This window comes from Pristis pectinata, chromosome 7 (genome assembly GCF_009764475.1).
Source record: "Pristis pectinata isolate sPriPec2 chromosome 7, sPriPec2.1.pri, whole genome shotgun sequence".
Lineage (NCBI taxonomy): Eukaryota > Metazoa > Chordata > Chondrichthyes > Rhinopristiformes > Pristidae > Pristis > Pristis pectinata.
Genome location: NC_067411.1, coordinates 58,639,385 through 58,651,055, shown reverse-complemented (window position 1 = coordinate 58,651,055; position 11,671 = coordinate 58,639,385). Strand labels below are relative to the sequence as shown.

The window sequence follows — 11,671 nt, the reverse complement described above, 5'->3', positions numbered from 1 at the left end:
AGTGGTTTACCAGGATGCTGCCTGGATGAGAGGGTTTGTGCTATAAGGAGTGGTTGAATAAACATGTGTTGTTTTCTCTGGAGCAGCGGAGCCTAAGGGGAGACCTGATAGACGTTTATAAGATTATGAGAGGCCAAGATAGAGTAGACAGCCGGCATCTTTTTCCCAGGGTTGAAATGCCTAATACTAGAGGGCATGCATTTAAGGTGAGAATGCACTGCCAGGGGTGGTAGTGGAGGCAAATACGATAGAGGCATTTAAAAGGCTCTTAGATAGGCACAAGAATGTGCAGAGACTAGAGGGATGTGGACATTGTGGAGAAGGGATTGGTTTAGTTAGGCATTTAATTACCAGTTTAATTAGTTCTGCACCACATCGTGGGCTGAAGGGCCTGTTCCTGTGATGTACTGTTCTATATTCTATTCATATTGGATATCCTGAAGAAACCATAATAAATCAGCAACAATCACCAAAGTTCATAGAAGCATTGAAACCACTGCCATTTAATCCATCCCGTCTGTTACAGCTCCAAGTAGAATAAATCTCTCAGTCCTATTGTCTTTTTAAATCTGGCTTTCCCCAACAGCCCTTCAAATTATTCAACCTTTTGTTCTTTACATCTCTCACATTTCTATCCTATTTTTCCCCTCTTTAACTTTCTCGCTCTATGGAAATCAGTCCCTGTTCTCTAATCCAGTCACATACATCCTTACCTTGAAGTAAATCTCTTGTCCCTTCAACAAAGCCAACTTACCTTCCTAACGTTGGGCAGAATGCTCCTGCAAAGATTTAGCACTTTTTTTTATATAAGAGATTGTGTAATTTCCTTGTTTTTCTTGCTCTCCCAATGAGCATCCAGAAGCAGAAATGCAACCAATGTGTTTTCACAGGTCAAACTGTGGCACTCACCAGCTGTGGAAATATGTTTTGTGGTTCTATAAATTCTGTCACAAATCCGGTAATTTTACAGAATTGGAAAGATATAAACATTTCAAATTTGGATGAGTTCCGTGAGTAAATGCAACAGATTGGATGGGAGGTCCTGACTCAAGCTTCACATTTTAAAGTTGCATTGATGAGATACCATGCTTTCCTGGAAATTTTGCCAGTTCCTCCCAGATTTCAGAAAACTGTCGGCATTCCTATGTGAACTCAGCGAAGAATATGGATACATGTGGCACTCTTTGAAATGTCAAAACAATCTCAGAGGTAGATGTCCTGTGGGGAAGCTTCCTAGTAGTAATATGGGAATGGGTGTCTCCCATATATAAGTGACTCATTGATTGGGATTTGTGGTGCAGTTATGCTGGGACAGACAGAAAGAAGTCCCACTGCCCTTGCTTTCTGATGATAATGCTCACAGACAGGATCATATGAGGGTTAGGTCAATTCTTGGTTGTTTGCACTAAAGATGTGCTGTAGCTACATATAAGCATTGAACTCAATCTCTAAAGATCAATTCCACTGAAGTTCTGCAGTATTTTACTTTTGACTTAACGACATTTTTTACATATTGGAACCATGGAAAATCTAAGAAATGATTGTTCTCTTCATTTTAAATTTTACTTGCAGTTCTAATTGTTAATGTTCTTCCCAGCAGTGTCTAAGTCTGCTACTAAACTCTGTTAATAAGCTAAGCTGGAAAAGATCTGTGAAAATATCAAATTACCACTTCAATATGTCTGAAACCTGCAACAATCACAACAGTTTAAACCATGCCAACATTTGGAAATTGATACTTTGGACTTTTCAATCTCGATGATGTTTTAGAAGCAAGACAGAGAGTAAACAATATGAAAGTAAAAATCTGGAACAGGACTGCAAATTAACTCAGAAGTGTAATACGAGGAACACAGTAGCAAGGCAAATTTAGGGTACATGTCACGAAATTCCTGTGCAACAGGAAATGATCAATGTTTAGAATTGATTATTGATTAGGATCCACTGCTTAGCCTTGTTTCCTGTCTTGGTCCAGTTTGATCTCCATTCTCTTGGGGAACACTAAGCAATATCACTGTATCACTGAGCCATTTAGGCAAGTGAAAACTTTGCATACATCATGGAGGAAATCACAAATATACTTTAAGATATTGTAGGTAAAAATTGTGGAACAACTGAATTGTACAATACTGAGAGAAGTACATTATGTGTGCCAGCTCTTTAATAGAACTAATTATCTAATTCGTCCCACTTCCCTACTTTTTACCTATTTTTTTCTCTTCCAGTATTTATCCAATCCCCTTTTGGAACTTATTACGGAATCTGCTTCCTCCAACCTCCAGCTGGTACAGTCCAGATCAGAGCAATTCACTGATTTTAAAAAAATCCTCATTTTTTTTTTACCAATTCTCTTAAATATATGTCCTTTGGTTTCTAACTCTGCTGCCACTCAAAATAGTTTCCTCTTATTTACTTCATCAGAACCACTCATAATTTTGAAACCTCCTTTGAATTTCCACATAACCAAAGTCCTGCATCCCTGGCAATGTTCTACTTATTCAATTCTCCACTCCTTTTATGGCTTTGATATTCTTCCTAAAGCATGGAGCACTGACTTAGAAAAAAATTCATCACCCAGAAGATAACCAAGCATAAATACATTGAACTTAAAAAAAGTTTACTTATATTCTTATGTATGAACCAATAAAATTATAGTAAATATTTACAAATAATTATTCTTATATTAAGATTACATACATTGACAGGTCACAAACAATCGTCCTTGTGAACACACATACATTGAATCTACACCCATCTTATTGCGTGGTACTTTTAGCTAAATCTAATATCAGAAAACTCAGGTTGCATTCGACAGTTTACTTGGAACAGAAAGCACAAATCCCAGTATTGCAATAATGATAAAGAAAAATATCAGATATCTTTGGCAAATTGGCACTGCAGTCATTACATTCAAATGTTATTACACAAGAAAGCAACACACACAGCACAAAATAAAAACACCAAGAATTCATTTCAGTCTGTAAATTACATCCTACAAAAACAGATAGAAAAACAGAGTTTAAAGAAGCATTTCCTGCTGGAAGCAACTTTCTCTTTTGTCTCCACCCTTTAAAGGCAGTCATTTTCACAAGAATTTCTTAATATTTCTATATTTACTGTACAGGGTTTCTATAGGACAGGCCAAGTGACCTTTGGTGAATGCATTAGGCATACATTACACAAAAGAAGTGTTACTTTATAAGTTTGCAAGCTGGTTTTACTGCCTTTTCTTGTTGTTCTTTAAAAATCTATTTGTTATTGTGTTGTGAACACTCATGCCCATCCTGGTGTGGCTACCCCAGTTCGGGAGGGTGTTCCGAAGCTGATGAAGGGAGAAATAAACTTGGAACTTGGGTAAAAGTAAAGGACATCAAGGGTGAAAGATCAGGCACCCTGGCACAATTGAGCCATATGACTCAAAGAAAGGACAAGGTCTCACACTCTTGGATATCAAGTTCCTGATCTCAGGCAGGTCATTGAGGGAAACCACCTGAAGGGCTGAGGGACGGCCACAAAGGACAAGAGGAAAGGAGAATGGTAGGAGAGAAATTCAACCTGTGATATTGTCCTGTACCTCCAAGCAGCCAGTCACAGAGTGGTAAATCTAAATGCCTGTCACCCTGGTCTGAAGCAACGCATTGGAATTAATCTGCATGAACTGAGTGAGGAAAAATTCTAAGTGACAGCATTAGTTAGATTTTAATAATTTACTATTAATGGATAATTATTGAAATAATTTCAAAATCATAGTGATGAATAAAATTAATGGATTACCCAGGAGTGGGTGAGAGAGAAGAAAAGTTAATGAACCTTCTCTACCTGTCATCCTGAGTGAAGAGGGGACTAAATTTAGGGCTCATCACTAAAGCTAGGCTGCTTTAGAGGGCATTAGGAGCCAACCACAAAGGACTGAAATCACATGTAAATAGGATTAGGCTGAGCTGGTAGATTCCCTTCCCTGAAAGAGATTACGGAACCAGTTATGGTTTTAAAACAATCCCATGGCCATTTTGTTTTCCTGCTGTCAAATCCACATTTTTCAAAATCAATTTCTGATCCTGGTCTGGTGGGATTTGCGGACAAAGTGTGAATTGCTAAACCAGTATGAGAGGCACTACATCATCATCCCCTTTCTTACCAGAACATGCAAAGAATGCCAATAATAGTCAAAGGTGTAGTCAACAACATGAGTAGGAGAAGGTGCTCCCTGTTTTCTTCTGTTTGCATAATGACAGACAAATAGTAAAAATAATACTAAAAGCGCAGGCCTTCTGGAAATGTCAATAGTCCTACAGTACTTTCGGATGAGATAGTAGTGCCTCATGTACCATTACGAGGCTGAATCCCTCTGAACCAATGGAGGGCAAATTCACACCTCAGCCATGGCAGGCTCCAGGGAACCATCCAGAACTCAACTTGGTTAAGGATTAACCAAACTTGAACAATGAGTTGGGAAATGTTAAAAATATTGTTTACTGATCAATCAGATAAGACAGATGCTTTCTTATCCCATAATTCTGTTCTCACAATCATGAGATGGGCGACAATGTTTGTGAGAAATGGTGCACGCAAATTTGATATCTGTGTGTGTGTGTGTGTGTGTGTGTGAGAGAGACAGACAGACAGACAGAGCGTCAGAAAGAGACAGAGACAGAGAGACAGAGAAAGAAACTGATGCCTAAATCTTCAGCCTTGATTGGTATCACTTAATGGATGGAGTTCTACTCTGCTTCTGAATTTCATTCATTGAAATCACTTCCATTGAAGTCAGAATTTCAGAAGAAACCTGTGTAGCATATTTAGTGTTATCCAGCAAGGATGAATTTCCGGACATAAATGTGTGTGAAAGTATGTGTCTGAGGCTAAAATTTGGCTTTGAGGGGTAACCCCAAAATGTCTGTGGCAGGTTGGTAGCCAGTTTTATATTCCACTCATTCAGATTTTTTTTATTGGAGTATATAACCTGGTTGCCAATTTGCCATCACCCATTTAGTATTAAAGCCAAACACAAATTTTTGACCTGTATGTTTCCATGCAATCAAGTGTAAAATGTCAATAAATTTAATCTTATTGTCTGTGTCTCTACTCATCTGGGGCACAGATTGAATGCATTAGTAGAGGCAGGCTGATACTAAGTTTAACCAACGTGAGTTAAAGAGTTTCAAATCCACTGCTTGCATACCACTTGTGGTTTGTGGTGTCTTCAGTATAGTGAACCAAGCTAATGTATCTCATTCATCTCTCCCATGCAACCCCTCTAAGCTTCATTTAAATTGGACAAAGTGTTGGGCGACAGGAGAGCGCATATAGTCTCCTCCTCGCCAGGAGCAAGATTGCTTAAGGACACTGATGGTTCATATTAATATTGTTTCAGAAGCAGTGAAATGTTACTTCTTCTTCTCTATAGGAAATGGTGACAGCAAAATTCTGCACACACTGGGGCAATTTTCACCTAATCTGTCCCCTGATGAGATCAAAGGGAGAAAGCTGTTAATTTCACTTCATTCAAGTCCAGGGAGGGTAAAATTCAGCAGCTTGTATATCAGGAATAGGACCTCAAACTGTCCATTTCCCATCCAGCAGGTTGAGTTAAAATCACTCCCTATCATTGTTTACCTAGTCATCAGATTTTTAAGGATTAAAGTCAATCCCAGGAGTGCTGCGAGCTGATTGAAGCTGCTTTTAAAGATTTTCACAAGTGCAATTGGCTATTTCATGTAGATCACTGAAGCAAGTAAAATATAGGAAATGACCTCTGACACCAGTAAGAATTTAGCAACACTGCTAACAAAAATGGAGAATAAAAGATGCTCAGGATTTAAAGTACATAATTTTGATATTTGCAGTAATAAACTTGTGAATGAATTTACATTACTATTACTGCATGTACAATATCTGTTAATAAATAATTGGGTCTGTGTGCTGCCTAGGAGTTTACTGATAACACTACACTTTCCTAACGAAATCAAACTTTTGTTTGTTGTGATAATCTGAACATATGCACATCGTTCCCAGTAGCTGAAGTTCACCATATTGGAACAAAAATGATCAACATTTCTACCATGGTTGGGGATTAGCTAATTTTCACATGGCAAGTCTGGTAACACCAAGACTAGCAGCCAACCTTCAGAAGTGACTAGACCAGCTTCTCACTCAGGGGAAAATTCCATGAGTGAAAAAGTAGCTGGAACACTAGGGAATACATGCATGATTATTGTGTTCTTCTGGAGTATTTTCCAATAGCTAGGAGTTCCAGATTCTTTTCCCTGTTTACTCTTCTATGTTTATCTGCATTTTCCGCTCCAAGATTACCTGGGTGTTGGTGGAGAGAGTGAGGGGCCGTATCTAGTCACATATCTAATCTCATAACTATTTTTAGAGCAGGCTTGATGGACCAGGTGATCTTTCTCTTCCCTTCATTTATATATGTTTAACTTAATTTGCTTAAATGGACTGACTCAGGATCCCATGCAGTGTGAATATTTCCTTACTTCACCCAAAGTCGTTCCAACCTATGAAACATAGTGGAGGAAGAGAATGTGTTTATCCTCATGAACTGCAGGTTTTGTTCAAGATAATTCTTACTTCCATCTCATGTTGTGCATGTACTACAAAAAAGACAACCACTTATCTACCTTTTCTTTATGCAAAACAGCCTACAAGTTAACTTATTGACAAAAGAACCTGTGCGTAGCATAGAACATAAAATGGTACCAATATGATTACGTAGTGCACAAAACCAACAAACATTGGGGACTCAGTAAGAAAGCGCCGAGTCAGGAATGGCTGGCTACGTTTCTTGCATCTACTACATCAATAGCATCAACTTATATTTGACTTGGGTGTTTGCTTTTGGGTTGAAAACAGATCTACCCAGAGTAAACCAATATCAAAAGTTGGAAGGCAAAACTCTAAACAAAGAAATGGCAACCTAAGAATGGAGATGGTTTGTGCGCACTCTATGTACATGGTGATGAGACAAAAGATAGTCTAACAAAAGCCAAAGCTCACTGCATATTCAAAGAGATAGAGAGTGAAATGAAACAGTGTAACCGATATCAGGTTGATTATAAAAGCAACAACACGGCTGATTACAGAAGGATTAGCTGGGAAGAGGGCAAAAAAAAATGAGAGGCAATGACAGAATTTAAGAGTATCCTGTAAGTCAACATAAAATGGAATTTTAAAGCCTTCTATAGTCATATAGATAGCAAAAAGGGTAGTAAGAGGAGAGATAGCCCTGATGAGGGCCAAAAGAAAGATTTATGTTTGGAGGCAGAATTCATGGCAGAGGAATTATACATCTATTCTTGCTCAATGGAAAGATGCTGCCAAATCAAAAAGAGAGGAGTCATTTGAGATAATGAACTAAAATCTGATAGGACATACCAGAAATGCTGTCTGTACTTATGGATAAGTCACCAGGCCCATACTGGATGCATCCTAGGATGCTGAAGGAAGTGAGAGTGAGAATGGAAAAAAGTACTGGGCAGAGTTTTCCAGTTGTTCTTAAATAGGGAGGTGATGCCAGAAGACTGAAGAACTGCAAATGTCACACACTTGGTCAAAGAGGGTGCAAGAAAAAAATCCAGTAACTTCTGTTAATTCAACCTTGGTGGTGAGGAAGCTCACAAACAATAACCTTGGAAAAAATTAATAGTCTTTTGGAAATATCGGAAATAATAAAGGAAAGCTAGCATTGACTTACTAAAAATAAATGTTTAACTAACTGAATTAATTTTTAATGACTTAACAAAGAGGGTTGATGCAGGCAATGTCTCCACTTCAGAGGGCAGTTAAGAGTCAACCACACTCATGGACTTGGAATCCTATAGACCAAACAGGGTAAGGATGGAAACATTTCTTTCCCAGATAGACATCAACAACTCAAATTTTTTTATGACAATCCAGTAAAATGAGGGTCTAATTCTATAGTGGGTGTGGGAACAGCGAACCTTGGGAGTAAATGTGCAGAAACCTTTGAAAGTAGTGAAGCAGGTGAGGAAAGTTTGCAGGATCCGGGTTTGTATAAATACTGGGACAGAGACATACACAAAAACATGTTAAAACCCTACAAAACACTGGTTTGACCACAAACAGATTATTGTGTCCAATTCTGGGCACATTTTCGCAAAGATGAGATGTCCTTAGAGAGGTTGTAAAATGAATGCTGGAATCGTCCTGGGGATGAGAGACTTGTGACATGGATTAACTGGAAAAATTGGGATTATCCTCCTTAGAGCAGGGAAGGTTGAGGGGACATTTGGGACAAGTGTTAAAAATTAAACAAATGAATAGACAAAGTAAATTAATTAAAAATATTCTATCAGTGGAAGGTTTGAGGACCAGAAGGCAAAGATTTCCGGTGACAAGAAAAGTAATCATAGGAGACATGAGGAAAACCTTTCCTTACACCAGGTGGTCATGATCTGGAATACAACACCTGAAAGGGTAGCAAAAGCAGGTTTAATCAAGGTTTTCAAAAACAAATTGGATACATATTTAAAGGAAAAACTTGCAGTGGTATGGGGGAAGAACCAGAGAATAGGACTACCAGATAACTCTACCTAAATGATAGGCTGAATGGCCTCCAATTCAACAGTTCTATTAACATAGCATCATTAAAGTAGTGAAATATCACATGGAGATGTCATCAAAACAAAATTAACACTCCAAGATATTTAAGGAAGTAAGAGAAGGAAATGATAGGCTTTAAGTAGGAAAGAAAGATAGAACAGCAAAAAGGTTTAGGGAAGATACTCCAGAGGTTAGTGCCTTGCATTTGAAGGCCTGGCCACTAGTGGTGTTGATTAAAATGGGAGGTGTAGAAGTACTCACAGTTGGAGGAGTACAGATTCACTGAGGGTTGTATGGCTGAATGAGATTACAAAGATGGGATGGGGAGAGGCCTCGAAGGGAAAGCAAGGATAACAATGTTAAAATCAGGAGCCCATGTAGGTCAGGCGGGACAAGAGTGTTGGGTGAATAGATGGTACAAGTTAGGACACAGGCAGTTGAGTTTTGGATGACAAATTCACAGAGAATATAACATGAAAAGTTGGTTGGACGTGCATTGGAATGACAAACTTAGAGGCAAGTGAGGAATTGATGAGAGTTTCAGCAATAGATGAACTAAGGCAAGGAACAGTCAGATAATGTTACAGAGGAGGGAATAGGCTCGCCCTATGTTGGCATGCATGTAGTCAATCTTGGGGTCAGATATGATACTGAGGTTGCAAGGCTGGTTCAACCTCAGACAGTTGCCATGGAAAAATGGATCAGAGATATTGGTGGGAGTTGAAGACAATGGTCTTCTCAATGTTAAGATGGGAGAAGTTTCTGCTAATCCAGCTCTGGGTGTTGGACAAACAGCAGGGGGGTCAAAAGCAGTAGAGCTGGCCATTGCCATTATACCTTTTTGTCTGCTGAATATTTAAGGGATTGATTCACTCACTGATCCTGTTTCCTTCCAGCTACGCCCCAAAAAGGAAGGAAGTGATGTGACCTGCAATTTAAACGGGATGAGCGTGGGTAGAGGTGGGGGAATATTAGCTCTTCTGAAAGTCAAAGCCAGCTGGTGATCTGATCCTTGGTGAGGAAAGACCAGAGGAAGGCAAGCTTTAGAGCAGTTTATGGGCTGGAAAGAGCAAGAGAGACTTCCAGTATTTCACTAGCAAATCTTGAGACTCCTTTGAGTCATGCTAGCCTCTCATTCCAATTGTAGTCAGACTCACCCAACCCATCCCTATGTCCCACCCCATTCACAACACTGAACCCTCGGTTTTCCCCCCGGCCATGGTACTGAAATCCTGTTGTCACCTTGTGCTCTAATTTTGCCAGCCAGGCATCACAGCAGGAGTCTGCAGCAGGTTTTGTGTTAGGTTTGTTGCCATCACACTTCCAGCACCCTCCCTGTACCCTCTTTAACAACGGAACCTTTAATGTTACATATGAGAACTCACACACTCAAAGGTAGTTTTGAAATGGAGCCAGACCGTTACTGAGTGCCTCCCACATTACACCAAGATCATGGATACAGCTGCAGCATGTGGCCATATCTGGTTTTCAGCATGTTTGGCTGTTCAGAACCTGCTCATTATTCTGGGTGTCCTGTGTATTTGTTACTATCAGTGCAAGATCTGTTCTGATTCAGTTCCCACTTGACCCTCAATGTAGGACCTCCTGGCAACTTAGAAAATCCTGTTGCAAAAGTAGTGCAACAATCATTTTTAAATTATCATTGCCAAATATTACTTCGATAAACTCTAATTCACAGTCTGGAAGTAAGTGCAATATTTTCAACTATTTCAGGAAACGTGAGTATTTTAATGAAGCTATTTTAAAGTACATTTTGTCCTTGTACACAGAGGGTTAAGGTGGAGGGTCTTGTGATAGAATGCAGTGTGTCATTAACGTACATATACCTTTCTCTCTTGCCAATAACACTCCGCAAATATTCAAGTGCAGTGATTCAGTAATCAAGGTCATGGTTTTAAATATTGGCAGCCCTTTGCTGCCTTTCATTTTGAAATTGTTTCCCAGAAAAATAATTATATAGAATAAAATATCAACCTCCTAATAAAACCATATTTTTAAATATTTAAACAAAAATGAACAGCCTTTCTTCAATAATAAGTGGATGGACTCTGTCGGTTGCCTGGATAATTATCAGGTTGGGTCCAAGGTCAGCAGTTTCCGTTGCTCTGCAGTGAAAACAGCAAGCGTTTGGCAGCAGTCGTTCCGAGAGGGAGTTTGATTATCCTGCAGGAAGTTCACATCTGACCTTCTCAGCATCACACATTTCCTGTTGTCTCAGACCTGATTGATATGTGTTGTAAGTGCACAATTTCTTCACTACCTGCAGCCTGTGCATCCCCCCACCCTGGCTAGTGACGATCGTAGGCTGCAGTGGCGGCAGCAGGTGCTGACCCACGGGCTGCGGTGCTGTAATAATAGGGGGAACCTGAGAGAGAACAACACCAGAGTTAGAACACTTGGAATAACAAACAGAGGGAAAGTAGTTCACATTATGTAGGCCCATGCCACCTCTGTAAGGAAATCTGGGCAGATGCGCTTGATCTCAACCATTGACAAACCATTGCCCTTTTGGATTAACTCTGACTGGTTGACCACTGGTGCCCCATTTTTATATATTAATTAAGTAATTAAAGCAGAAAATGCCCGGTATTGTTCAAGGACAAGCAAGTAAACAAATAATAGTGTCCATTTGCAGCATTTCTCGATCATAACAACAAAAACAACTGGAAAGGTTGCATATTTCAAAGAACAGTTTCTCCATTCAAGCACATCCCTTGGAATTAATGCGAGTGGAAATTCATGGCCCTCAGCCCCTGATTTTAAATTAATTAATGCACATAACCTCGTACTGCAGGGGCAGGGGCATAATTGCATAACCACCGTCACTCCTTGCAGCAGTACACTTAAGGATATTAATTCAGATATAAGGTAGTTTGAACTCCTGTTTGGCCATTGTTCACTTTTTTATACAGACTGGTATATTCATTTCAAAGCAGACAGCAAATATAGACAGCTCCTTTCCCAATTTTTACCTGCAGGAGTAGTGATCATAGAAAAATCTATTTCATTTGTAGAAAAAATGTACAAAATATTCAGCTAGATAAATAAATCTGTACCCTTCATGGATTTTAAT

At 39.3% G+C, this 11,671-nt stretch overlaps 1 protein-coding gene across 1 annotated transcript in view; it reads right to left on the bottom strand.

Annotated features, from left to right (window-relative positions):
- Positions 1 to 9,786: 9,786 nt before the first annotated feature.
- The window catches only part of pax5 (paired box 5), a 189,736-nt gene continuing 187,851 nt past the window's right edge, over positions 9,787 to 11,671 (bottom strand). Inside the window, 1 exon segment of the mRNA XM_052019516.1 lies at positions 9,787 to 10,963. Within this exon segment, the coding sequence (XP_051875476.1) occupies positions 10,887 to 10,963 (77 nt within the window). The 3' untranslated portion in view covers positions 9,787 to 10,886.